This window comes from Stenella coeruleoalba (genome assembly GCF_951394435.1).
Source record: "Stenella coeruleoalba genome assembly, chromosome: 19".
Classification (NCBI taxonomy): Eukaryota; Metazoa; Chordata; class Mammalia; order Artiodactyla; family Delphinidae; genus Stenella; species Stenella coeruleoalba.
The window spans coordinates 2,756,794-2,782,726 of record NC_137165.1 but is presented as its reverse complement, the minus strand read 5'-3'; the positions used below and the strand labels follow the sequence as shown (position 1 = coordinate 2,782,726).

At 46.0% G+C, this 25,933-nt stretch overlaps 1 protein-coding gene across 10 annotated transcripts in view; it reads right to left on the bottom strand.

The window, feature by feature from the left end:
• Positions 1 to 25,933, bottom strand: part of SPECC1 (sperm antigen with calponin homology and coiled-coil domains 1) — a 247,898-nt gene that overhangs the window by 32,384 nt on the left and 189,581 nt on the right. For all 10 annotated transcript variants that reach the window (XM_079903737.1, XM_079903742.1, XM_079903741.1 and 7 more), the window contains 2 exons: positions 25,290 to 25,446; positions 22,283 to 22,385 (listed from right to left, as the gene is read on the bottom strand). In XM_079903737.1, coding sequence (XP_079759863.1) covers positions 22,283 to 22,385; positions 25,290 to 25,446 — 260 coding nt within the window. The remainder of the gene's footprint in view (positions 1 to 22,282; positions 22,386 to 25,289; positions 25,447 to 25,933) is intronic.

The window sequence follows — 25,933 nt, the reverse complement described above, 5'->3', positions numbered from 1 at the left end:
AATTACAGCAAGTGTTCATCAAGCCCCTCCGGGGGTCAGGGCTGAGGGACAGACAAACAACGAAGCGCGGTTCCCGGCCCGAATGAGTGGCCACGTTCAGTGGAGCAGGCGGGGCAGACACACCGTGATGGGGGAGCGGGTGTCACATGGAGGATGCCCCTGGTGGTTGGGCTGCAGAGAACCAGCAAGTCGTGGACGGGATTCCCCATGTGGTTGTGGGACACTGGAGACAAAAGTCCGGTTTTTGTTTTCTTTTTGTGGCCGAAAGTCGGATTGAACGGGCCTTGGCAAACCAAAACGTAAGTGGCTCTAAGGAGAAAAAGCACACCCGAGTTGTGACCAGCTCCTAGGCCCGGGTCTTCCTCTGTCACTAAAGCAGCCATGTGACTGTGAATTCAGGCCAATGACTCAACTCTTCTGGTTTTCAGTTTCCCCATCTCCCAAATGCCTAGATCAGATGTGGTTAGATTATATTCATGGTATTGAAATGACTGGCTATGGAACCTGCCCTTCCAACGAAAGCTTCTGCTAAAGTCGAGCCTGAAAACCAGACGATTAAATGCTCTCTCGCCAGCTCCCGCGTCTGTTCTGTCCTACACTGTCCAACACAATAGCCACTAGCCACGGGTGGCTGTTTACATTAGTTAAAATTAAATAAAGTTTAAAATTCAGGTTCTCGGCCACACGAGCCACCTTTTAAATGCTCGGGAACCACGAGTGGTGAGTGGTTACCATGCTGGATGTCACAGATCTAGAATATTCTAATCAGCACAGCCCTGCCCTGCACTTACACAAACACGTATATTTATTTCCTCTCCTTTTATGCAAATGTAGCACGATGTGCAGACAGTTCTGCATCCTGATTTTTTCCCTCTCACCAAGATCCACAGAGATAGGTCTTTACACCACATAACATAGAGACGGTTACAGTGTAGAAACTAGGAGGCTGGATTCTGAAGCCAGAAGTCCCGTCAATTACTAGTGGTATGACTGTGAGCACGTAGGCAACTTCTCTGTGCCTTGGTTTCCGAATCCTTAAAGTGGATTTGGAATAGATACCTCATAGGATTGCAGTCAAGGTTAAATGCGCAAGGCACAGGTAAGCATGCAGAACGATGTCCGCCACACGTGAGATACTCACTATACACCAGCTCATTCTCATCTCCGTTCTTTCCTATGACACGCATGGACACAACAGACGTTTAGGCTGTTGCCAGTCTTTTGTTATCACTCTGCACACATGTGGAACAAATTATGATGGATTCTGCCAAACTGCCCTCCAGGACGTTCTTTCATCTTATTCCCTCCCATGCCCACCCCACAACATACCAGTGGCTTCTCTATACATTTGTAAGGGAATCCACAAAGTTTCAGGGAACAACATGATTCTGTCCACCCTACGATGTTCTAAGCACTCCAAACAGAATATTTTTAGCAAGGAAAAAAAAAACCCATTTTTTAAGGGAAACAGCACTTGTATATTTTTGGATGTGCTTACTAAGAAAATAATACATAATAGCTAAACAACTTGTGGAGGAATTCTGTTCTAAGACCGAGTTTAATTTATACTAGACAAACAATCTTCAAGCCAATCTTAACCTCCCACCCCCAGAAAGACTGAATTCAGCCTCTGAAATCCGAAGCTTCTTGCGGCTGGAACGCTTCGTTTTCCCAGATGAACATTTCATGATTAAGAGAATGGAAAAAATCCTCAGTGCAGAGTCACTTGGGACTGTTAGTATCTAAACAGACTTGCGTGCTGCCCTGGGGGATGGAGAGGGAAGGGCTGCAAACATCCAGGCCTCTTACTGAAGGCAGGACGATGGCGTTTGGTGTCTGGTGGTGCCGCACTGGCTGCTGGTGTATCTCATCTCCAGAGCCGCCCCCCACAACCAGGGAGCAGACAGGAGGAAACATTCTCACACCATTTGACTTTGAAAATCCTGCTCTTGCTTCCTGAAGCCGGCAGGACACCTAACATCTCTATGCGTGTGGAGAAATGGACGCACTGGCAGTGGAAGAACGCAGGCGTTTCGTGCCAACGATCCTGTGCAGCCACAAGCCTCAGCTGACTCACAGCAAGAGCCTCGAACGCTGTCCCTAAAAGCCCACTTCCTTCTGCCCCCTGCCTTTCTCCGGCACTTGCTAGGAATTCAGCAGGTTGGAACGGACAGGATGTGGGTCCCTCGGCCTGTGGCCTGTTGGGCTGCCGACACTCCTGCCCACTCCCCCCGACGGCCCCTCCCCAGCCCGACTCCAGCCCACACCCAGCCTGCCCTCCAGCCCTCTCCCTCGGGGACCCCCTGCCTCTAGTTCCTCAACACAGACCTTTATGACCTCGGAACTCCAGAGTCCAAATCCTCAGGGACCAAAACACTCTCCTTTTCCTGGAGGACACAGAGGAATTACTCTCCCAGTCTTTCCAGTAGGTGGTGGTGACTTGGGCTGGGGGGGACTACATTCCAAACCTCTGAGAAAAGCGAGCGAAAACAAAACAGCTAAATACTCCTGCTGGAAAAGCCTGACCTTCTCACACAGCCCACAGGTACGGGTCTAACGTCGGGTCACTGAGGGTGGCAAGTGGTCCCAGGGCACTGAGGTGTTCCTGCTGAGTTCACCCACGAGGCAGGCGGAGGGCTGCAAAAGCAGGGGGGTGACACCTGCCCCAACGTGGACGAACCTCGAGGACGTACTGCCCAAGTGCTATCAGCCGGACGCAGGGGGACGAGCGCAGCACGGGGCCACTTCTACGGGCACCTGGGGCGGCAAACTCACAGAGACAGAAAGAGAACAGAGTTTACTCGGGGGGAGGGAGAATCACTGTTCAGTGGGGACAGAGACTCAGTTTGGGAAGCTAAGAATGGTCTGGGGTTGGAGGGCGGGGACGGCTGAACAACAACGCGATGTGCCTAATGCCGCTGAGCTGCGCACTTAAAAATGCTGAAGACGGTAAATGTTACGTTATTTATATTTGATCACAATTAAAAAGAGAGAGAGAGAGAGAGATGGAGGACAAGAAAGACAACCGGGCTGAAGGGATGGCTCCTGCCACGAACACCAACACAAGTACCTAAGTGGGTTTCACTGACAGCAATGGATGCTCCCTGGGTAATTAAAAGTACTTTCAAGAATATCCTGGGGCTTCCCTGGTGGCGCAGTGGTTGGGAGTCCACCTGCCGTTGCAGGGGACGCAGGTTCGTGCCCCGGTCCGGGGGGATCCCACATGCCGCGGAGCGGCTGGGTCCGTGAGCCATGGCCACTGAGCCTGTGCGTCCGGAGCCTGTGCTCCGCAATGGGAGAGGTCGCAACAGTGAGAGGCCCGCGTACCGCAAAAAAAAAAAAAAAAAAAAAAGACTATCCTACTCTACTCAGCAAACTGCTAAGTAATCTTGCCCAGTTCAGATTCCATCAAATCGCTGCTCAGAAGTTCTCCTTGGCTGTGCTGTTGGCACCGTTCTGTCCCTGGAGCCCCTGCACAGCTGCATGTGTGACCACATGGTGTGGCCACGTTCACTCCTTCTCCCCTCGCCCAGCTTGCTCACCCCCCCGACCCTTCCAGGTTGCTGTCTGACCCCCTCCTCTCCAGCCCACGATGCTCCAGATGGCTCCCAGGTCTCCCAAGTCCCTCTCCCTCTCAGGCACGACTCTGGCTCTGACTGCTTCCCTGGAGGCTGACCCGTCCACCTGGCCCGAGCAGCCGGCCTGCACTCTGACCCCGGCAGGAATCCCTGAGCCATTTCTCATTCATTCGACTGGCTTTTTAGCTCTACATTTTAAAAACCTAACTGTGATGAAAAAGGTCTCTTTATGCTACTCAAATTTGATAAGTACTGACCTTAGCTTAATCTTCACTTGGATCCTCAGGTGGGGACACCTGTGCTTTTCCCACCTTTTCAACCCGCATGCTTACCACAGGTGCCGTGGCTGGAAATCAGTAAAAAGAAAGCCAGTAGGAAAAGTATACTACGAACAAAATAAGACTAAATCCATACTAATAAGCCACAAGAAAATGTGAACGGACTAAACTTCCCTATTAGAGGAATTTTCAGATTACACATAAAGCTAAAACTATTTACAAAAAATCCACTTAGAGCGAGTAAAGAAGACAGAAAACGAAGGAAGCCGAAGATACATCACGCAAATAAAAGCGGAACAGCAACGGGAACAGTAATGTCTGTGTCACAGAATGTAAACTTTCAGATCAAAAGGTTCAACTGAAATGACAGGAAAATGTATAAGAGCTACAAACCCTTAAATCTGGTATCAAAATAGTGTTTAAAAACTCTTAGAAATCAAAGATTTTGACAAAAACCACAATCAGCGTGAAAGACTTCAACGAATCCCTTGACCATACAGTGAGGGGCACTGTTCAGCCTAAACCACGCAACAAGACAAATGTCCTTTATGACGAGTACAGTACAGAAAACAATATACTTTGTATTAAAAGAACAGCCACAATCAAGCAGAGATTTCCCCCAGGAATAATACACCATATTAATAAATACCATACACCATGACCGAGCTGGAATTTGGCCCCCAAGGGATATAAGAATGTTTCCCTAATGGGAAATCTGTTACATAATCTATTTATGTTAATTACACAGATGGGTTAAAAGAGAAAAACACCTGATGGATTTATTGCTCGACAAATGCCAAAAAGGAATTTGATACGTTTCTTATCTATTTCTGGATTAAAGAAAGAAAAACCTCTCAGTAAACTCAGAACGAAGCTTCCTTTAGTGGGCAGAGTGTTTATCAGGAAGCAACACAAAAATCATATTTAAAGGTGAGATACTACTCACCTTGAATGCAAAACAAGACAAGAATATCCATCATCAAATGTATTATTCAACATTTTCTGAACTTTTACGAATGAAGGAAACAAAAAAAGTACGAGAGGTATAAATATTGGAAAGAAGGGAGAAAGTTATTATTTGCAATAGTCTGCCTCAGAAACTCTAGAAAATCAACAAATACAACCAAATAATGAAAAACGAAGAGTTGCAAACACTGTGATCAACCACAAGGAGAAGGAATGTTCTCGGAGCCCTTCCCATGGCTCCGCACATGGCAAGTACCTGCCGGTCACCTTCCCATTTTTCTGCACGGCAGCCACTGGTGGCAGAAAACCAGACCAAGAGACCAGCAGAAGAGCCTGGAAAGTCCAGACGCTGAATCTCCATTTATGTCTGGGTCTAGTAAGTGGTTTAACAAAGACTGTTAAATAAATGATGCTATAACACAGAGCCACTCATTGAGAAAAAAAGTTACAATTCTACCTGGTAAAATAAACACAAATTGCAAAAAAAAAAAAAAGGAAAGATTTAAATGTTTAAAAAAGGATATCTGGAACCACCGTGGCAGCTGAAGGCTAATATTTTAACCTATAAATAGCTCTGAGACTCCTGGGTAGAGAAGGCAGACGGACACATGCTCTTAATATCATTCTCTCTCAAAGCCACTTTAAAACCTCAGAGAAGAGATTTTGTTTTTCTCCCCCAAAGGTATTAACTGATAAGGAAAAAGGAAACGGGAAAGGAAACAAAATTCTGCTGTCTGAAAAGCAGGTGCACCGGAAATAGCTAACACAACAGACCTAAGAAAACGAAATCCCAGGCCAGTAGGGGGAAGAGCGAAGATCCAACCTGACGTCGGCGCAGAACCTCCCCAAGGTCAGGCGATTGGCACGAGCACTGGGACGTGGGGACAAAGGCCGTTAAGACCAGGAGGCCCGGGTCTGGAAGTCCGTGCACAGCGGTCAGAGCCGCACATGCCCGGGCATCTCTGTACAGCCTGGAGCGGCCCCTCCACGTGGCCGAAGCCTGGAGAGCAAAGGGGGGGGGTCCCCGGACTGGGGGGTTATCGAGCACAGTGCTTATCTATTTCTGGATTTAAAAACAAATTCCCAGTAAACGCAAAAGAGAAGCAAGATTCCTTTCGTCAAGAGAGCATTTATCAGAAAACAATACAAAATTCCTATTTCATGGTGAGGCATGTCCCGAAAACAGGGAATCAAGAGGTATTTACTGGGTGCCCAGGCGGCGGACAGTCCCCGCCCCTTCCCACTGACTCCTCTTCTCTGATCTGCTGCCCCAAACCCCTGCTGCCAGGCCGATGCCCTCAGGCAGGAGACCGGAAGGTCCTTCTCTGGGGAATCTGACCAGCCCCAGACACCAACACCAGGAGTCTGTCAAGGGCATGGCACGAGCACAGCACTCCACAGTGACAGCCTCAGTCACAAGCCAGGAGCTGCCAGTCAGCTCTGCAGAGCCCCACGCTCATCAAGACCACCTGGCTTCCGATAAAGCCTCCAGCAAGAACAGAGGCCCGGCGATACCAACACAACAAAGGAATCTGTAGGAAAATCTAGGCAGGGGGAAGATTTGGGAATAAAAACAACCTATTATTCTCGGCAAGATTAATAGATGATATTACATGTGTGAAAAAAGAATAGGATGCTATAAAAAATTCAGGGTCCAAAAAAAAGAACCCCTAAGACTTAAAAACACGATAGCACATACACATAAAGGAATATTACTCAGCCTTACAAAAGAAGGAAATCCTGACACGTGCTACATGGATGACCCTTGAGGACATTATGCCCACATTATCATGTAGAATAAACCAGTCACAGAAGGACAAACACAGTATGATTTCACTTGTGTGAGGTCCCTGGAGTCATCAAATTCATAGAGACAGACAGTAGTAGAAGGGTGGGTGCCGGGGGGCTGGGGGACAGGTAGTTAGTGTTTAATGGAGACAGGTTTTTAGTTTGGGAACATGAAAAGGTTCTGGAGATGGATGGTGGTGATGGCTGCAAAACAGTGGAAATGTACTTAATACTGAATTGTACACTTAAAAATGGTTAAGATGCTAAAATTTTATGTTATATGTGTTTTACTACAGTTAAAGATTAAAATAAACTGAAAGGATGCAAAAAATATGATAGCAGAAATGAAACATTTAATAGAGTTTGGGAGACTAAGTTAAAGAAGTTTAGAAAAACAAAACTGTAAAACAGATGGAAAAAAAGGTAAAAAAGATAGGATAATGGGGGATCCAGGCTAGGAGGAATTTGAGAAAAAGAAAACAGAGATGAAGAAATTACCAAAGAAATCATTCAAGAAAATAAATACATGCATTACCTTATTGAAAAGGTGCAGTGAGTGTCCAGTATGACAGCAAAAAAAAAAAAAAAAAAGATACACATCAAGGCAGATGACCCTGAAATGGTAGAATACTGGGGGACAGAAGCTCCTACAAGCTTCTGGAGAGGAAAAATTACAAAGGATTGGAATTATTTTGTTCTCATTGCAACACTGGAAACTAGGAGACAATGGAGTGACATCTACAAAATTATGAAGGAAAATATTTTATGACCTAAAATTTTATACCCAACGAAACCATCAAGTGTCAGACTAAAATAAAGATGCAAGGTCATAAAATTTTACCTTCTTTGAACTCTTGTTCAGAAGATACTGGAGGAACCAAAACAAGAAAAAAAAATAGGGTATGGGACCCCAAAGATCAAAAAAAGGGGGGCAGGCAGAAATATAACAGCGACACCTGAGCATCCCATAGGTCTCCCACTCATCTCTCCTCTGCCCCATCTATTCTCTACACCATCACCACAATCACCTTTCTTTCCTTTTTCTTCCTTTTAAAAAATTTTGGTAAAATCTACATAATGTAAAATTTGCCATTTTAACCATTTTAAGTGTACAGTTCAGTGGCGTTAAGTACATTCACACTGTTGTGCAACCACCTTTTTCAGTTAAGTAAACTTCTTCTGAAGTAAAACATATACGCAAAGGGGGGTACAGATCATAGATGGGCAGCCTGATTGTTTATAAAGTGTACACACTGTGTATCCCATCAACTAGATCAGGAAATAGCAGCTGGAGGAGACCTTCACATCAAGAGCATACATTTTACATAACTGTAACCATAAATACAGTTCTGCAATTAGGACAGCTAGCATTTATTAAGCCTTTATTCTGTATTAGTCTCAGGGTTCAGTGATTTATTTGCATTATTTCATTGAATCCTCCTGATCTTTTAAGGTAGGGATAATCATTATCTCCATTTCACAGATGAGGAAATGGAGGCCTAGAGATTATCCAAGACCATATCATAAGCGGGGTTTGACTCTAGGCTGGAGTTAATGCCATTATACTGTTCATATTATTTCATGCCTGAACTGCTTCTCATTTTTTTCTTGCCTTATTTATTTTTTTACAGAAAAGCCTGTAACCATTTAAAAATTTTTTCACATAGATGTCATAATGAATTTTTTATAGTGGAAGAAATTACATAAAATTTAGTGTTACCATTTTAAAGTATACAGTTCAGGTGCATTAAGTACATTCATTATTTTGTGTAACCATCACACAAAAGTCATCATTATTTTGTTCTTCTTTTTCAACACTGTTTTGGGTTTTCAGGACTCCTTGCAATTCCATATGAATTTTAGGATCAGCTTTTCCATTTCTGCCAGAAAAGGCCTGTTTTCTTAAATTTCATCTTCAGATTGTTGATTGTGAATATATACAACTACAGCTGATTTTTGTGTGTTGATCTTGTACCCTGCAACTTGTAGACTCTTTGGGGTTTTCTATGTATAAGATCATGTAATTTGTGAATAGTTTTGTTTGTTCCTTTTCAATTTGAATGCCTTTTAATTTATTTATCTTGCCTAATTGCTCTGGCTGGGACTTTCAGTACTGCGCTGAATAAAGGTGACTAAAGCAGGAAAAAAAAAAGAAAAGAAATACAACAGTGAAACGGTTTGACGGCTGGGCACCAGGCACAGAGGACAAGCCAGGAGAGAGGAGGTCAGAAAGCTCAGGAAAGATTCCTCAGGGGGAAACTAGTGGAATCCCTCACACGTATGATGTAAGGAGATATTCCATGAGGGTTTGGATTGAATTAGTGATAATCATATAGAAAACTAAAGTAAACAAAGAAACACCAAGATGATTAAAAATACAAGTAAAACAAAAGATTATGCAGAAAAGAAAATGTAACATGTACTATTACATGGCTTATCCACAGATAACATTTGTATCATTTTAACGTAAACTCCAAACACCCACAACCACGCTGGGTAGAATGGGAAGACAGGAAGTACGGGGGGTGGTGAAAAATATAAACTCTCATCTTTCACAGGAGGAGGTCAAGACACAACATCTAAAATAAGAAACAAGAAACAGCAGTATACGTGTGCTGTCTAGCAATGGGAAGGTAAATTCCGAAAGACACAGCGGCTGCACCATTTTACATTCCCACCAGCAGTGCGAGGGGCACAATCTCTTCACATCTTTGCCAACACTTTTCAAATTTTTCACTTCAGTTCTAATCCTTCTCAGCTGCAGGATTTGTTTGGTCCCTTTTTATACTCCCTATCTCTTTGCTGATTTTCCCATTTTGTTCATGAATCCCTTCCTTGATTTCCTTTCGTTTTTTGGCCGGGGCCTCCGTGAGCTGAGTGTATTGAAGGCAGTTGGTTTAAAGTCTTTGTCAGTAAGTGGAGTGTCTGGGCCTCCTCAGGGACAGTTCCTGTATTTTTTTCCCCTTGTGCATGGTGCCGAACTGTCTTGGTTTTCTACGTACCTGTAACTTTCTGCTGCAAACTGGCATTCAGAGCATGACCGTGTGGCAACTCGGGAAGTCAGAGTCTCTCCCTCCGCAGGGTTTGTTGTTACCATTTGCGGTGGTGCCTGTTTGTGTAGGGACTTCTCTGAACTAGTTTTGCAGAGTCTGTATTCTTTTCCGAGCGAGTCACTGCAGTCTCCGCTCTGTTAGATCAGTGACCAGCTAGTGACTGGACAGAGATTCCCTCAAACGCCGGGAGACCTCCCCAGTCTCTGCAGGGCGGCTCTGGGAGGGACTCGCCTGCAGCCGCTTAGGGCTCAGCCTTCCCCTCCTCCCTGTGCGGAGCCTGAAGGTCAGCCAAAGGTCAGAGCTCAGGCCTTTTCAGGTCCTTCCTGAGCTTCTAGATTCTCGGGATACAAGGGGACTTTTCACAGCCCCGTCCCCACATACCTCCCTCCCCAGGCTCTCCTGTCGGGCTGCTCAGGCTGCCTCTGCTTCAACCACCCGTCCACCCCTCGACCTGGGAGGCAGAATACCTCTGCCTTCAAACGCTTGTACCTGGGAAGCCACCCTATCTTTAAGGAACCATCAACAGGTCAAAACGCACAACTACAGTCCTCGGAGAGCAAGGTCTGTTTGGCGCCCTCTGGTACTAGCGAGCTGCCCAAGGAACAGTGGCCTCCATCTTCACAGTTATCACTGAGCTGGGGGTGCGGGGGACGCTAGCAGGGGAAGCTCTCTGCCTGGAATTCTGCCGGTGATTTTCCCCCTTCACCTATTACGTATCCCCGCCGGTTGCTGTAAGTTTTTGATTAGATTTCAGAGTTCTGAAAAGGTCGGTCCTGACAGTTTTGCCACCTTACTTCTTGCTTTTGTAGAGGGATGGAGTCTTGGATTTCCTAACTCCCCACTTTTGCTGCTGTTCCCTTGGCAGCATTTCTAGGGGTGGTGGTAGGACAGATATTATGGATTACTTTAATCAACGGTCATCTAACCCCTTTCAAGGAACTCCGAAGTTGAAAAGTACATCTCCAAGGCACACATGCAGCCTGGGTTCAGCATGTGATTTGGGTTCTGCCAATCAGAGGCACTTGCATGAGACGGATTCAGAGCTGAGTCACACGAGGAAAGAGGCAAGGCTGCGGCGTCCACCCCATAGCAGAGGCGGTCTGATTCTGGAGCCCACAGCTCCAGTAATCACGGATGCAGCTCCCCTGGCAGGTCAGTTCTGACACGTACAATTTGGGAGTTATCAGGCTGGCCAAAAAGTTCGTTCGGGTGTCTAGCAAGCGGTTGTGAAATGCCTGAACGAACTTTTTGGCCAACCCAATGTTTCTAGAATTTCAGCCTGGAGTATGTGTCTTTGATACTCCCAACAATTCTGTGAGCCAAGTATACCCTTACTAAACAAACCCCTTCCTGCTTAAAACACCTGGAGTGGATTCAGTGGTCTGTAGCAAAGCACCCTGAGAAAGTCAAACGTAAAGTAACAAGCAACCTAACAGTTCATTAATAGGAGACCAGATAAAGTATGGTGATGCACACCGTGAAAACCCATGCAGGTGTGAAACATAATAAAGTAGCTCTAAATGCACCAACAGAGAGATGACCACAAGACGTCAACGGAAACATTCATCACAGATCAATGTACGACCTCACGTTTGTGGAGTTAAGCTTTTATACACACAGTTGTATATTTAAAGCAGCGATTCTCAACCAGGGGCAATCTTGTCCCCTCCCTCTCCTGGCTGGGGACATCTGCCAATGTCTGGAGACATTTTTGGTTGTCACCACCAGGAGAATGCCATGGCATCTAGTGGGTAGAGGCCAGGGATGCTGCTGTAATCCTACAAGGCATAGGGCAGCCCCCACAAGGAAGAACGATCTGGCCCAAAGTATCAGCAGGGTGAAAGCTGAGAAACCTTGATTTAAAGAAAAATACCCAGGGACTTCCCTGGTGGCACAGTGGTTAAGAATCCGCCTGACAAGGCAGGGGACACGGGTTCGAGCCCCGGTCCGGGAAGATCCCACATGCCGCGGAGCAACTAAGCCCATGAGCCACAACTCCTGAGCCTGCACTCCAGAGCCCGCAAGCTACAACTACTGAGCCTGCGTGCCACAACTACTGAAGCCCGTGCGCCTAGAGCCCGTGCTCTGCAACAAGAGAAGCCACCACAATGAGAAGACTGCGCACCGCCAAGAAAGACCCGATGCAGCCAAAAATGAAGAAATAAATTTATTAAAAAAAAAAAAAAGAGGGGCTTCCCTGGTGGCGCAGTGGTTGAGAGTCCGCCTGCCGATGCGGGGGACACGGGTTTGTGCCCCGGTCTGGGAAGATCCCACATGCCGCGGAGCGGCTGGGCCCATGAGCCATGGCCGCTGAGCCTGCACGTCCGGAGCCTGTGCTCCGCAACGGGAGAGACCACAACAGTGAGAGGCCCGCGTACCACAAAAAAAAAAAAAAAAAGAAAGAAAGAAAAGAAAAATACCCAATAGTTATAAAAAAAACATTTTTAAAGGGTAGAATTGAGCAATGGGCTAGGAGTTGTCACTGTTTATTTATTTATAAATTGATTGATTGATTGATTTTTGGTTGCACTTGGTCATTGTTGCTGCGCCCGGCCTTTTTCTACTTGCAGCAAGCAGGGGCTACTCTTCGTTGCTGTGCGCGGGCTTCTCATTGTGGTGGCTTCTCTTGCTGTGGAGCACGGGCTCTAAGCGCACGGGCTTTAGTAGTTGTGGCACACAGGCTCAGCAGTTGTGGCTCTCAGGCTCTAGAGCGCAGGCTCAGTAGTTGTGGCTTGCGGGCTTAGTTGCTCCGCGGCATGTGAGATCTTCCCGGACCAGGGCTTGAACTCGTGTCCCCTGCATTGGCAGGCGGATTCTAAACCACTGCGCCACCAGGGGAGTCCCTATGTCACTGTTTATACACAATTATTTTATTTTCTCCCAAAGAATTATGATTTTTTAAATTGAAAAAACACAAATAAGGAATAAAGCAAACAGCACCATTTTTTCTAATAATAAAAGGAACAAATGCTTAGCGTAAAATATTCAGAAAACACAGAAGTAAAGAGAAGATCAGTTATGATCCTTTTGTATGAGCTAAACTGTTAAGCAACAGAACCCAACTGGAACTGTTTTAAGAAAAGGGGAAATCTGTCCTAAAGATGTTAGTGTCTCACAGAAGCCAACGGTACCCAAAAAGGATGCTGCTGAGCCTTGAGATGCTGGAACCAGGACACTCAAGGTGTCTCATTCTGTCGTATTATCTGGCCATCTCCCCCTGCATTTGAACCATTCTCTGTCCTCCACTCTTTTCCTGGTCAGTTAGCCACGTCAGGGTCTCCGAGACCACCTCCAACTCAGGTTCAGTGACCACTCGGAGGGTGCCCAGGACTCAGCCCAGAGTCACACTCACGGTGATAAATCTGTGCACAGACTTATCACAGAGAAAGGACTCAAAGCAAGATCAGCAAAGGGAAGAGCCCCGTGGACTCAAGTCCAGGCGTGCAGGCTTCCACGAGTCCTCTCCAGGCGGAGTCACGTGGCGACAAGCCGTGAGAACACGGGAAGCTCCCCGGGGACTCGGCACCAACGTTTCCTTCTGGGGGCTGATCATGTAGACGCCCTTTACCTAGTATGAACCCAAACTCCCAACTCCCAGAGGGAAAGCAGAGGTTCAGCATAAACCACAGTGTTTGTACCCACTGTTCAGGCACAGTGAGCCTCTCTTATCAGCTCTGGGAACGGTGAGAACCCTCCCAAAATCCAAGTCCCCAGACGCCAGGCCCGGGCGCCCTGGCTGGCAGCCTCGTGGGCACAGCCTCCTCAGGCCCGCCACGCCCGCTCTTTCCTGCACAGCGATGAAAACACAGCTGCACAGTTTCTGGTGCTGTATCGGAGTCACGTCTCTCTCAGCTGTAGTTCCGAACCCCCTGGCTTAGATCGGGTGCCTCCCCGGACCCGTCGGCAGTGGAGAGGACGTCACGGGGCTGCTTTGCGATCGTGTAGGTGAAGGTGGGGGAAGACCCTCCCCATCTGCTGCGCATACAACCTCACAATCTACAACCTTCATTTGATATTGTTGTTCAGAAAAACCTTTTTATTGCTCAAAATTTCATCCCTCTGGGCGTGCATACACAACTGCGAGCAGGAAAGGGGGACTCCTGAGCACACCGGCTCGCGAGATACAACCAGCAGGAGTTACGGGTCGACTGCACGTCTACCACAACTTCATCTTTATCCTCCAGACAAGCTCTACTGTTGCCTCACGTTGTAAGGCAATGCCTGGTGCCATTTAAAATGTCTCCACAACATACAGACGGACAACAGGCCCATGAAAAGATGCTCAGCATCGATAATCATTAGAGAAATGCAAACCAAAACCACAATGAGGTATCACCTCACACCGGTCACAATGACCATCATCAAAAAATCTGCAAACAACAAATGCTGGAGAGGGTGTGGAGAAAAGGGAACCCTCTTGCACTGTTGGCGGGAACGTAAATTGGTGCAGCCACTATGGAGAACAGTCTGGAGGTTCCTCAGAAAACTAAAAGTAGAGTTATCACATGATCCAGCAATCCCACTCCTAGGCATATATCCAGAAAAGACAAAAACTCTTAATTAGAAAAGAAACATGCACCCCAATGTTCATAGCAACACTATTCACAATAGCCAAGACATGGAAGCAACCTAAGTGTCCATCAACAGACGAATGGATAAAGAAGACATGGTACATAAATACAATGGAATGTTACTCAGCCATACAGAGAAGGAAATAATGCCACTTGCGGCAACACAGATGGACCTAGAGATTATCATACTAAGTGGAGTCAGACAGAGAAAGACAAGTATCATATGATATCACTTATACATGGAATCTAAAAAGATGATACAAATGAACTTACTTACAAAACAGAAAGACTCACAAAGAAAACAAATTTATGGTTACCAAAGGGGAAGGGGGGTGATAAATTAGGAGTATGGGATTCATAGATGCACGCTACTGTATATAAAATAGATAAACAATGATTTACTGTATGGCAAGCACGTGAACTATATTCAATATCCTGTAACAACCTATAATGGCAAAGAATCTGAAGCTGTACACCCGAAACTAACACAATATTGTAAATCAACTATAGTTAAGTTTTTTTTAATGTAAAAGAAAAATGTCTTCACAAATCACCGTGTTTCATCAACAGCTGCAGAAGCAGAGACAGCAGGTGAAAAGGGGCCTCCACAGAGCACAGGCCAATAAGGACATTGGTTTACTACTGGGAATCTATCTTTATAATGCAGGAAAAGAGCCACTTTAATGACGATAAACAAAGCAAAGCATTTTGCATTCTCTGAATCGTGCTCGCAGCTCTCAAGAGACCTGTCTCAAAAAAGAAAACAACCAACAGAGCCCCAAGTGGCCCGATGGAGCACAGGCTGCTCGCTATTGGTTAGGTGCTTGCTGGTGCTTGTCTGGGAAGCAGAGACAGAAAAACGCAGCGCCGGCGACAACGACGTGGGTGTTCTTTCCAGATGCAAAATAAGGTTTGTTTTGGACAACACAAAGACTGCTTTTTTCTCTAACAGAGGAGAATGCGTAGCTGCTAGCTGAGAGGTTAAAAACAGGCTCAAAGATGTCTGGGCCTTCGTGACAGCACAGCTATCTCCTTGCTAGCTCAACTCGTGCAATACAAAATCAGAAACTGAACAGATTCAGATACACTTTCAAGTAAGTCTCTTGACATCTCTTGACATCTGAACACTGGCTTCTTGCTATCTGAAATGCAAAAGCCAAATACGATTTGAATGATGGGGGATACTTGTATGCATCTTCATCTAAGGGAGGGGTCAGCCAACTTCTCCCGGCAAGGGCTCTTTTGCAACTACCCAACTCCACTCTTGCAGTACAGAAGCAGCCATAGGCAACATGTAAATGAACGGATGTGACCGTGTGCCAATAAAACTTTATTCATGAAAAACACGTGGTGGGCCACATTTGGCCCCCGGGCCGTGGTTGGCTGAACACTGATCTGAGTCAAGACTTAAATGTTACTTAGTGTAACAGGATCAGACCTGTGCTACTTCAAATGGCAAAAGCTTTGATGATATAAAATGTGAAAAGATAAGACGAGCCAGGCCAAAATGAGAAAATTCTGAGTTATAGTATGTGCCATTCGGGGTTAAGGACATTTTAGGTATACCACTTGGAGAAGCCCATTTTTCTGAAAAATGTGGGATCAACCTTTTAGGTTTATGTTTGATTTTCAAGCCCATTCTTTGTACTATAATTCCTTAGGTGTTCTGCTCTTCCACTTTAAAGTTTTTATCAGAAAGGATGTGGTTTAATTGTTGACTGTAACACACTTTTACGGCCTTTTCCCTCAGACTTCACCCCCAAACTGTATGTCATAACACAACGATAGATACAAAGAATGTATCTGGATTATGAATCATGATACTAAAGTGAACAAGTGTGAATCTCACCTCCCAAGTAAAAACTAGAGGACCAACACCTTGCGTATCTCCATTTTACTTTTCAATATTTTAAAAAAATTTTATTTATTTTATTTATTTATCTTTGGCTGTGTTGGGTCTTCGTTGCTGCGTGAGGGCTTTCTCTAGTTGCGGCGAGCAGGGGCTACTCTTCGTTGCGGTGCGTGGGCTTCTCATTGCGGTGGCTTCTCTTGCTGCGGAGCACGGGCTCTAGGCACACGGGCTTCAGTAGTTGTGGCGCATGGGCTCAGTAGTTGTGGCGCACGGGCTTCGTTGCTCCGTGGCATGTGGGATCTTCCCGGACCAGGGCTCGAACCCATGTCCCCTGCATTGGCAGGCAGATTCTTAACCACTGCACCACCAGGGAAGTCCCTCAATTATTTTTTAATATACAAAGTAATACATGGATACGTTTTTTAAAGTTATAGTTTGATAAGATTTATAATTTAAGTACTGGTTTCCTACCCCGCCCCCACCTACATCTCACCCGCCATCTCCTTGATGTCTCTACAGAAGCTCTTCTAACTGCCTTTCCTAAAAGTAAATAATAGCTTTACTGAGATATAATTCACATACCATAAAGTTCACCCTTATAAAATGTACAATTCAGTAGCTTCTGAGTGTTCTCACATGGTTGTACAACTACCACCACTATGTAATTCCAGAACATTTTCATCACCTACAAAAGATGAAACCCTGTACCCACACACTCCCTCTGAAACTGGATCCCCCTAAAATCGAATTCCCCTGCGGAGTTTATGATAAACCTCTCTATCTAAAAACCTTATTCCCTTCCATGTCCTGCCCCGTTCCCCTCAGGATGGAGGAGTATATCGAAGAAAAGGGGGGGACTGAAACAGCGCAGGATCCTGTGGGGCCTTCCCGTGTACAAAAAGCCCCCGTGTCCCCTGTCTCTTTTTTGTAGAAAAAAGGCTTTAGTCTCCTAGGCTTTTCCTGAGCTCCAAAGAGCAGATTTAAGCAGTTACTAATTAGGTAAGGAAGGAATGTGGAAAGAAAGGACAAGTGGTCAAGAAACAATAGTTCAGCATGAAAACAGAGTCCAGGTTCCTCCCAAGAGATACACAGAACAACCTGACGCGTATCTCTGAGTTGTTCCGCAGGAACTAAGACCCCCACCCACGTGGCGGATGGTGACTACAAGGCTGACCACAGCATGCAGACCCCAGACTGGTTGGAACCAGAAGGTTGATGACTAAGATTCCTGAAACACCACCCTGTTACCTCACCTCCAGCCAATCAGAAGGATGTGCTCGAGCTGATTACACACCCTGCAACCCTTTCCCTCTCTTTGTCTTTAAAAATCCTTCCCGGAAAGTCATGGGGGTTTGGGCCTTTTAAGCATGAGCTGACCGTTCAATGAATGGTACACTAGTGGCCTGAAGAAGAAGCGTCTGTCCCTGGTTGATCGGGTAGGAAAAGTAAATAACCTGACCCGAAGGCAGAATCTGGGGCTCTCTCTGCTGCGTCCAGATCCCAGTGACTCCACGCTACCAGCATTCTGTTGCTGCAGCAGCTGAAACGACACCCATTTACTGTTAGCTTGTGTTTAGCGGGTCAGAGGTGCCGGCAAGCTCCGCTGGGTTCTTTGCTTCAGACGTCAAGGTGTCAGCCGGGCCGGGCCCTGCCCTGGAGGCTCTGGGGCAGAATCCGCTTCCCAGTTGACTCAGGGTGTTGCCAGAACTCGCCCTCTTAAATTTGCCACATGACCTTGATGGAATTGCCAGTGTGGCCGCAGTCCAGGGCATGGCAGGGCCCTGGGAACGCAGCCAAGGGGCCACCTGCAGAGGGCGGGGTGTGCGCCTCTGTCCTGCTTCCTGGGAGGCCCCAAGACCTTGCCGAGATCGGGGCTGAATTCCACACATTCGTCATGGTTACAGGTCAAGGCCCCTCAGCTAAGGGCGGCAGGAGGCCAAGCAAGCCGAGCACCCTTAGCCCAGCTGAGGTCCGAGGGCACCAGGACAGGGACAGAAGGGACAAAGGACTTGCAGCACCAGCCGGTCCACTTCAGAACTGCTGGGTGCCCCCACGGCGTTTCCTGGGTGTTGGCAGGACCTCGGCGCTGGAAGGCCTCCATGCTGGAAAGTCCTGGTCTCCTCGCTGGCTGTCAGCTCCTCTCCACGTGTCCCCTCCACCTTCACACCCACCGACGGTACGGGTCCTTATGCTTCAGAGAAAACTCGCGGCTTTTACAGGTTCATGTGTTAGGTCCACCCAGGTAATCTCCCTTTTGTCACATATACAGTGGGAAACTCCACAGGGCGAGGGTCACTGGGCATCATGCTTAGAATTCTGCTCCCCCCACCCACCACCATCGTGGTTTTCCGCCCCTGCAGAACACTTCCTGGTTCTTTAGAGATGGAAATCTCTCTGTCATAACCCCAAAGAGGGAACTAAAAGCAGATGAAGAAAGGGAGTAGCAGGGGTTCTGTGGGTTGGGTGGGATACAGCTAAAGGCATAACCAGTGCCAAGCCCAAGACTGAGGGCAGCTGCAGGGCCTTCCCCGGAAGTCTGACTTTTTCCCAAGAGGATCCAAGGAAATCTGAGTTGAGCAGACCGTCTGGAAGGGTCTTCTCCTTTTAATGAGTGTGGGCCCCACCCCACAGTGCAGGTCTGCTCAGGCTCTCCTGCCCAGCCTCCATCCTGGGGCAACCCCAAGACACCAGAAAGCTGGGCCGGGGGCTCAGCCGGGGGTCTGGCTGGCCGTTCTAACCTTCGCTGCCACCAAACGAAGCAACCACCTCGCATTACTTCAACTCCAACTGATGCGCCACTAAGGCCGTGACCTCTGAGCCTAGTACTTGGTGTGAGATAAACACTGATGAAAACACGAGTCCTCGCCTTCTCCAGGTGAGCTGAACCATCATCCAAATATCACCTCTCCGACCTCTGTGTTAAAATGGCATCCACAGGACCGACATTCCCAGTCCTCCTTCCTGGCTTTATTTTTCTCCCTAGCACATTCCACTGGCGGATACAGTACATATGTTCCTTTTCTATTTTAATTAACTGTCGTTCCCCATGAGAATGTAAGTTCCTCGCCTGTTCCATTTCCAGCACTTAAATATTACACGGCTCCCAACTGGCACCTCAATACAAATTCACTGAATTAATATAAGGAGAGTTCCCTTTTTTTTTTTTTTTTTTTGGCTGCTTTGGGTCTTCATTGTTGCGCGCGGGCTTTCTCTAGTTGTGGCAAGCAGGGGCTACTCTTCGTTGCGGTGGCTGCTCTTGTTGCAGAGCACGGGCTCTAGGCACATGAGCTTCAGTAGTTGGGGCACGCGGGCTTCAGCAGTTGTGGCACGCGGGCTTCAGCAGTTGTGGCACGCGGGCTCTAGAGCGCAGGCTCGGTAGTTGTGGTGCACGGGCTTAGTTGCTCTGCGGCATGTGGGATCTTCCCAGACCAGGGCTTGAACCCGTGTCCCCTGTATTGGCAGGCAGATTCTTAACCACTGCGCCATCAGGAAGTCCCATAAGGAGAGTTCTGATCTAACCCATCACACTACACTTTGGTGGGGTAAAAAGAAATCATTTTCACTCAAAATTACATGGCCACCGGTTTTTAAAAAGATGGTTTTTAAACTGTCTGAGTTTTCTACAATTTACTTTTGGCTTCCCAAGTTGGAGAGAACAAGCTTTAAAGGCCTGTCTTAAACAAACAGGTCTAGACAGAGAATATTTTGTGAAGAGTAAATAAATCAGACACATATGATTTGTATTTCTCTCCAAGTTTACAGAGACTTAACAATGAATGGAAGATACTCTGCAGGCAAAATCAGTTTGGGTTTCATCCAATGTGAGATGCTCTGAAAACTAGTTCAGAATGTTCACAAAAAACAAAGCAAAACAAAGCACTACAGCAGGAAACGTCATTCTCACTCACACGACTGGAAATGTCTCGTCTAATCCCTCCCTGTGACCTAATCATAATGACGTTCCACGTTCAAGGGCTGATTCCTTCTGAAAATTTTAATTGTCTTTCGTACCTGTTCTAGCACGTCCCTCAGCCCACTTCTGTGAATCGGGGAAATGACAGTGCCTTCGACCACGGGCTTGGCCATGGCTGGACCTCGAGCCTGGTTGATTACTCCTTCCCATTTTCACTTTTCTGTTACCAGGTCTACTTCCTTCACCCTGAAACCTCCTGTAACCAGCTCTCCTCTCTGACTCCTTTGACCTTGGGAGCCTCTATTATTGGTCATTACCCTGACCCTTTCTTTTCCTTTTTTAACAGAAAATGAAAAGAAGGTGATGTCACATATTCGGGACACTTCTCTCCTTGGGCAGAGTCTGACTTTGAGACGCTTGACTTGCTGCTGCTACACAGACATCCCAGCTGCTGCCTTGCCGTCGGGGCTGGCTCTCAGCCAAGGCCTTGTTTTCTTGCCACCCTTAAAAGCCGGAGGTTGGGGAAGGAGAGTCGTGGTGCCGGTGGCTTCAGAATTTTTAGAAAAACGGGGTAAAGGCACGGGAGGCTGGGTCTGAATAAGGAGAGTGGAGAAGTTGGCCGTTTGAAAGAGGGCGTCTCTTTAACGGGAAGGTAAAACAATCCAACTTCCAGAAGAAAACATAAGAAGATGTTTTCATGACCGTGGAATAGTCAAAGCTTCCTTAAACAGAAACAAAATGCACTAATCATCAGAGACTGATAAATTATACTTAACTGAAATGAAGAACTTTGTTCAACAAAAGAGTGAAAATGCAACCACCCTGGGAGAGGATATCTGTCTATTTGACAAAGGACTTGTATGCAGAATATATAAAGAACTCCTGGAAGCAATAAGGAAAGAAAGACAGTCTGCTTCTAAAAATGGACAAAAGGCCTGAGCAGGTGTCCCAAGACAGACAGCCCAGACAGATGTCCAGTGAGCACATGAAAAGGAGCTCAACCTCACCCTCCAGCAGGGAAACGCCAAGTCACAACCACAGTGAGACCCCACGTCACATGCGTCCAAATGACCAGGAGCAAAAAGACTGACAACAGCAAGTGCTGGGGAGAAGGTAGAGAAAACAGAAATTTCATAAATCGTTGGTGGGAGGTAAACCGTCCAACTGCTTCGGGAATCTGCTACCACACTTGAACACACGCACATCCTGTGGCCCAGCCGTTCCATTTCTAGGTATAGATCCAGAAGGAATGAGCACGTGTGTGTTCCAAGAGGAGTACAAGAACATACCAGCAGGATTTGTGACAGCCCCAGAATGGAAGTAACTCACCTGCCCATCAACAGCAGAAGGGATAAATGAATAATGGTGGGATCATACAATAGGTTACTGATGGGTTGAAGAAAACGAACAGACTTACAGTTATAGGCAGCAACATGGATAAATCTCAGTAACTTAACTTAAAAAGACAGGTGGAAATACTACAGTTTTTAACTTCCATTTATATAAAGTTCAAATGTGGGCAAAACGGACGTGGCATTTAGGGATGCACACTTTTGGAGAAAGCCATCAGGAACCGAATTGAGGACAAAGGTACCTGTGGGAGTCGTGAGGGCTATGACAGGAAAATCACACAAAGGGTTTGGAGGACGGCAGTGCCGTTTCTGGGTGCGACTCCGTGGGTTTTCACTTGACAATAATTCATGAAACTATGATTCACGCTTGCCGCGCTTTTGTCTTTGTACATGAAATTTCATAATAAAAAAACTTAAACTTATATCAGGTATTACTTCCTTGTTTAAACTTCACGGAAAACAAAAACTGTCCCAGCAAACCGAAACTCTTCAACTAAATGCAAGCAACTCCTAAAGTAACAGAAGAAGTTGAAGGTCCACCACGTGGGGACTTTATGTGAATTAGGAAACGGCTCCCTCTTTGGGAAGATGATTTAGCGAAAGCTGTCTGCTCGGGCTGAGCAACCTGTCGGGCGCCCTGCTTGGGGGTTTATACCTCCTCTGAGCAAAGGAAAGGGCCCCCTCCCGTAAGAGACACAGGCCTGCGTTGAGGTCACGTCTGCTGGGAGTACAGACGGGCCTTCAGTCCCGCCCGCCTCTCCGACGGGGCCCTTGGGGCCGCACAGACATCTCCCTCCCTGGCAACCCCGCCTGTGAGAACAGAAGCCGACAGTGACAGGCACAGTGGCCCAGCCCGGCCAGTACACACGCAGGACACAGGACCCCGCCCGCCCCCCCGAGCCGCTGGGCGCTGGCCGCCGCCGCCCCTTACCGCGTAGCCCTCCGTCTTCTTCTGGCACCACCTCAGGAGAGCGTTGCGCTTGGAGCCACCGTATTCCCGGGCCAAGGCAGCCAGGGGGTCTCTTCTTTCCACGCTAGTTAGAGAGGAGAGCACACAGTACAGAGAAGATGCTAACTTTTAAAACCCACAAATACGTAGGAAACAACTAACTAGATTAGAAAAGCAGAAGTCGAGGTCTATCCAGTGAGACTCTAAAGAAACCACCCAATTGGTCCCATCAACAATACATTTTATCAAGTCTCATGGTATGAAAGAGAAAGTAAATTGTGCTTCTTGGCTTTCCGAAGTCTGAGGAGGGTTTTTTTTTTTCTTTCTAATCTATCTGCTGCTCCATCCTTCTAGCCTTTTATTTATGTATCAGTACTTATGTACAGTATCATTTTAATTAAAGACACCTATAGAAAAACACTCTGCATGCTTCAAGGCTACACCTATTTCCATGTAACAAATAAAAGGTAGATTGGAAGGGCATTTTAAAAACACCAGATTGGCTACTTACGGGGAAGTGATGGGAATGGAGATGAAAAACAAAATCGGTAAAACTGACTCAAAATGGCAGGGGGGACCTGATACTCTGAAGGTGACACTCATACTCCTCAGTTTATGGTGCAGGAACTCAATTCTGAGCACCTGTTTAGCCAAAGGAAGTGATTTCACTAATTAATACCATATCATTCCAAGAGCAAGAGTTTAGGTGCCCCAGCCTCAGTTTTCTATAGACACCTATACTTCGTATGTGACCTAAAATTATCCAAATACTAAAGAGGGACTAAAGATTACACAGTGTCTTCCATGATGAATATCATGAAATGAGAACTACATTCCTACAGCAGGTGGAACAGTATTCTATTTCCCTACACCGCTAGCAGTAGAGGGAGAACAGGAGGTGGTGCACGTCTGGAGCGGCACCTGTAGCAACAATTTACGAGCAACAGACAAATACTCTATGATAGGATTTATATGTGGGACCTAAAAATAAAACAAACTAGTGAATAGAACAAAACAGACTCACAAATATAGAGAACAAACTAGTGTTTACCAGTGGAGGGGGGCCGATATGAGGGTGGGGGGATTAAGAGGTACAAACTACTGCGTGTAAAATAAATAATCTACGAGCATATATCGTACAGCACAGGGAATATGGCCAATATTTTATAACAACCATAAATGGAGTGTAACCTTTAAAAAGTGTGAATCACTCTGCTGTACACCTGAAACATATATAATATTGTAAATCAACTATACCTCAATTTTTTAGAAAAGAGTAATAGGATTTCCTCCCCGATGTACATAGCATCAGGGCATATATACAAGAATGTTCATAGCAGCACTTTTTATAAGAGCAAAAAATTGGAAACAAGCAAATGTACCTCATCAGGAAATGGATAAACTGTGGTATATTCATACCAGGGGATGCTATATACCAGTAAAAACTAAGGAGTTACAGATGTATGCAATAACGTGAGTGCATCACAGGAACAATTTTGAATTTAAAAAAACGGAAATAAACACAAGATGTTTCCACGTATACAAAACGTTAAACATATAATTTAAATAATATAGTTTATACTGCTAGAGGTACAGACATACACAGTGACAGTATAATGAAAAGCAAGGCAAGTTCAGAATGGGGGGGCAGGGAGGTGATACCAATGAAGCGGCTGATAGGAAATTTCAAAAGTAATGATTTTCTTTTCCTTAAACTAGAAGGTAAGTACCCAGGTGCATCTCCATTGTACTGTTAATTCTTCATGCCTTAGACATATTTTATTCTTCTTCTTTTGTATCCATCCACTATTTAATTACAATGACTTTTAAAAGAGTAACGGGACACTTCTGGACCTCAGGTGATTTCTCTCCCGTGTACCCAGCATATTTGTAAATTGGAGTCCATGAGTTTCTGTGGTCAGAATCACCGTTAACGATGAAGTTATGGGGATTTTGCCTGTTTTTACTATGCCTGGTCTTAATTCATCACTTAACTCATCGAATTTGTCAGCCAAGTTTTTAGGCCTGACAAATCAGAGAAGACTGAGGGAAGGCTTGGAAAAGAGTTTCTGCATAAACAAATAAAACATTTACCAGTTTTCTTTAAAATTATAAAGTTAACTAGATATGATTGCAATAATAATAATACAAGAATTTCCAAAGTAAATAATTTCTATTCTATTATAGTTTTGTCTCAGTAACATGAATATAAAAATGAAACAACAAATTAACTTCACTAATGTAACCTTTCATGATGAATGTATAATATAAATAGCATATTAACATACACATAGCCTGTTTATATACATTTCTGGCATAAAGAAAAGAGAAATTTCAGAATAGCACTAATTCTGGTACTTAAAGCCTGTTTTGATTACGTAAATCTCTTGCACATAAACATGACAGAAATGTAATATCTGGGGCTTTAAATTAAACCTCTGAAAGATATGACCTCATCTATTTGGGTCCAAATATAGGCCACACCCAAAGATATGACAATAGCTGGCCTGAGGTATTCAGACTTATATAAAATCCTTTCATAATACTCATAATGGTAGTTCTAACATATGTTAAAAAGCCATTACTTCTAAAGTAGCCCATTTTGTGTATTCATCTACCTGCCTATTCGTAAATATTTACTGAAAGGCTCAGTGTAGCACAATACAAGGGGCTGAGAAAGAGATTAAAGTGTTAAGATGGAGTATTTACTGTCCACTAAATTATAGCCCAAACGGGGACCATGGCACACACACTATGCAACGGTAAATTAAACACCAAATGGGTGTCAGACACCAAAGGCAGAAAAGGGGGTGCCCCGGATACCGGGTGGTGAGCTGCAACCTCAGGGAAGGGTTGACACAGATGGAGAAGTGGTATTTAGGAGTGTGAAAGGACAAAAGGAAGGCAGTTCGGCCGGAACCTCGTCAGCAGTCAGAATTGCTGGTGTGACACTGCAAAGGCAGGAGACATAACAGGCTCTGATGGATACCTGAGTTTGCTTTGTGGCTTCCAGCCCCCGGTGGGAGCGCCCAGCAGCCTGGAGCCCCCGAAGCCCAGAGAAGGAGGTCTGCTCAGGGACTCGAGCGAGGGGCTCTTCCGGAGATAAGGGTCTGGTCTCAGGTCCTCGGCCCTTCCCTTCAGAAGATCTGTGGGGACAACAGAATCGCCCGTGTGAGGAGGAGAGACCCGAGGGGTCACCACACTCTCCAGTACAATCCTCACATCAGTGTCACGTACAAATGCACAAGAGACACTGACTCACTGTGCTGTGCACCTGAAACCAACACGACGTTTGAAATCAACTGCACTCCAGTAAAATTATTTAAAAACTACACAACAGATACAGATGGAGATGCAGATACACTTTTTGGACTGAGTGATGAAAATGCAAACAGGGACGTCGTGTTTTCTAGAAAGGATTCTCCAGGCAGGACTGGCTCTGTAATTCATAGGGACTGATGCCAAGTTAGCCCCTCGTTCAAAAACTACTCTGAATTTCAAGATGGTACCAGCAGGGCACTGAGCAGACATCCTGCTTCTAAGAGCCTCTGGCAGGTGCGCAGGTGGCCAGGCCCATGCAGCCAGCCCGACCCCCGGTGAAGCACCATGTTCTAACGAACGCGCATCTGAGGG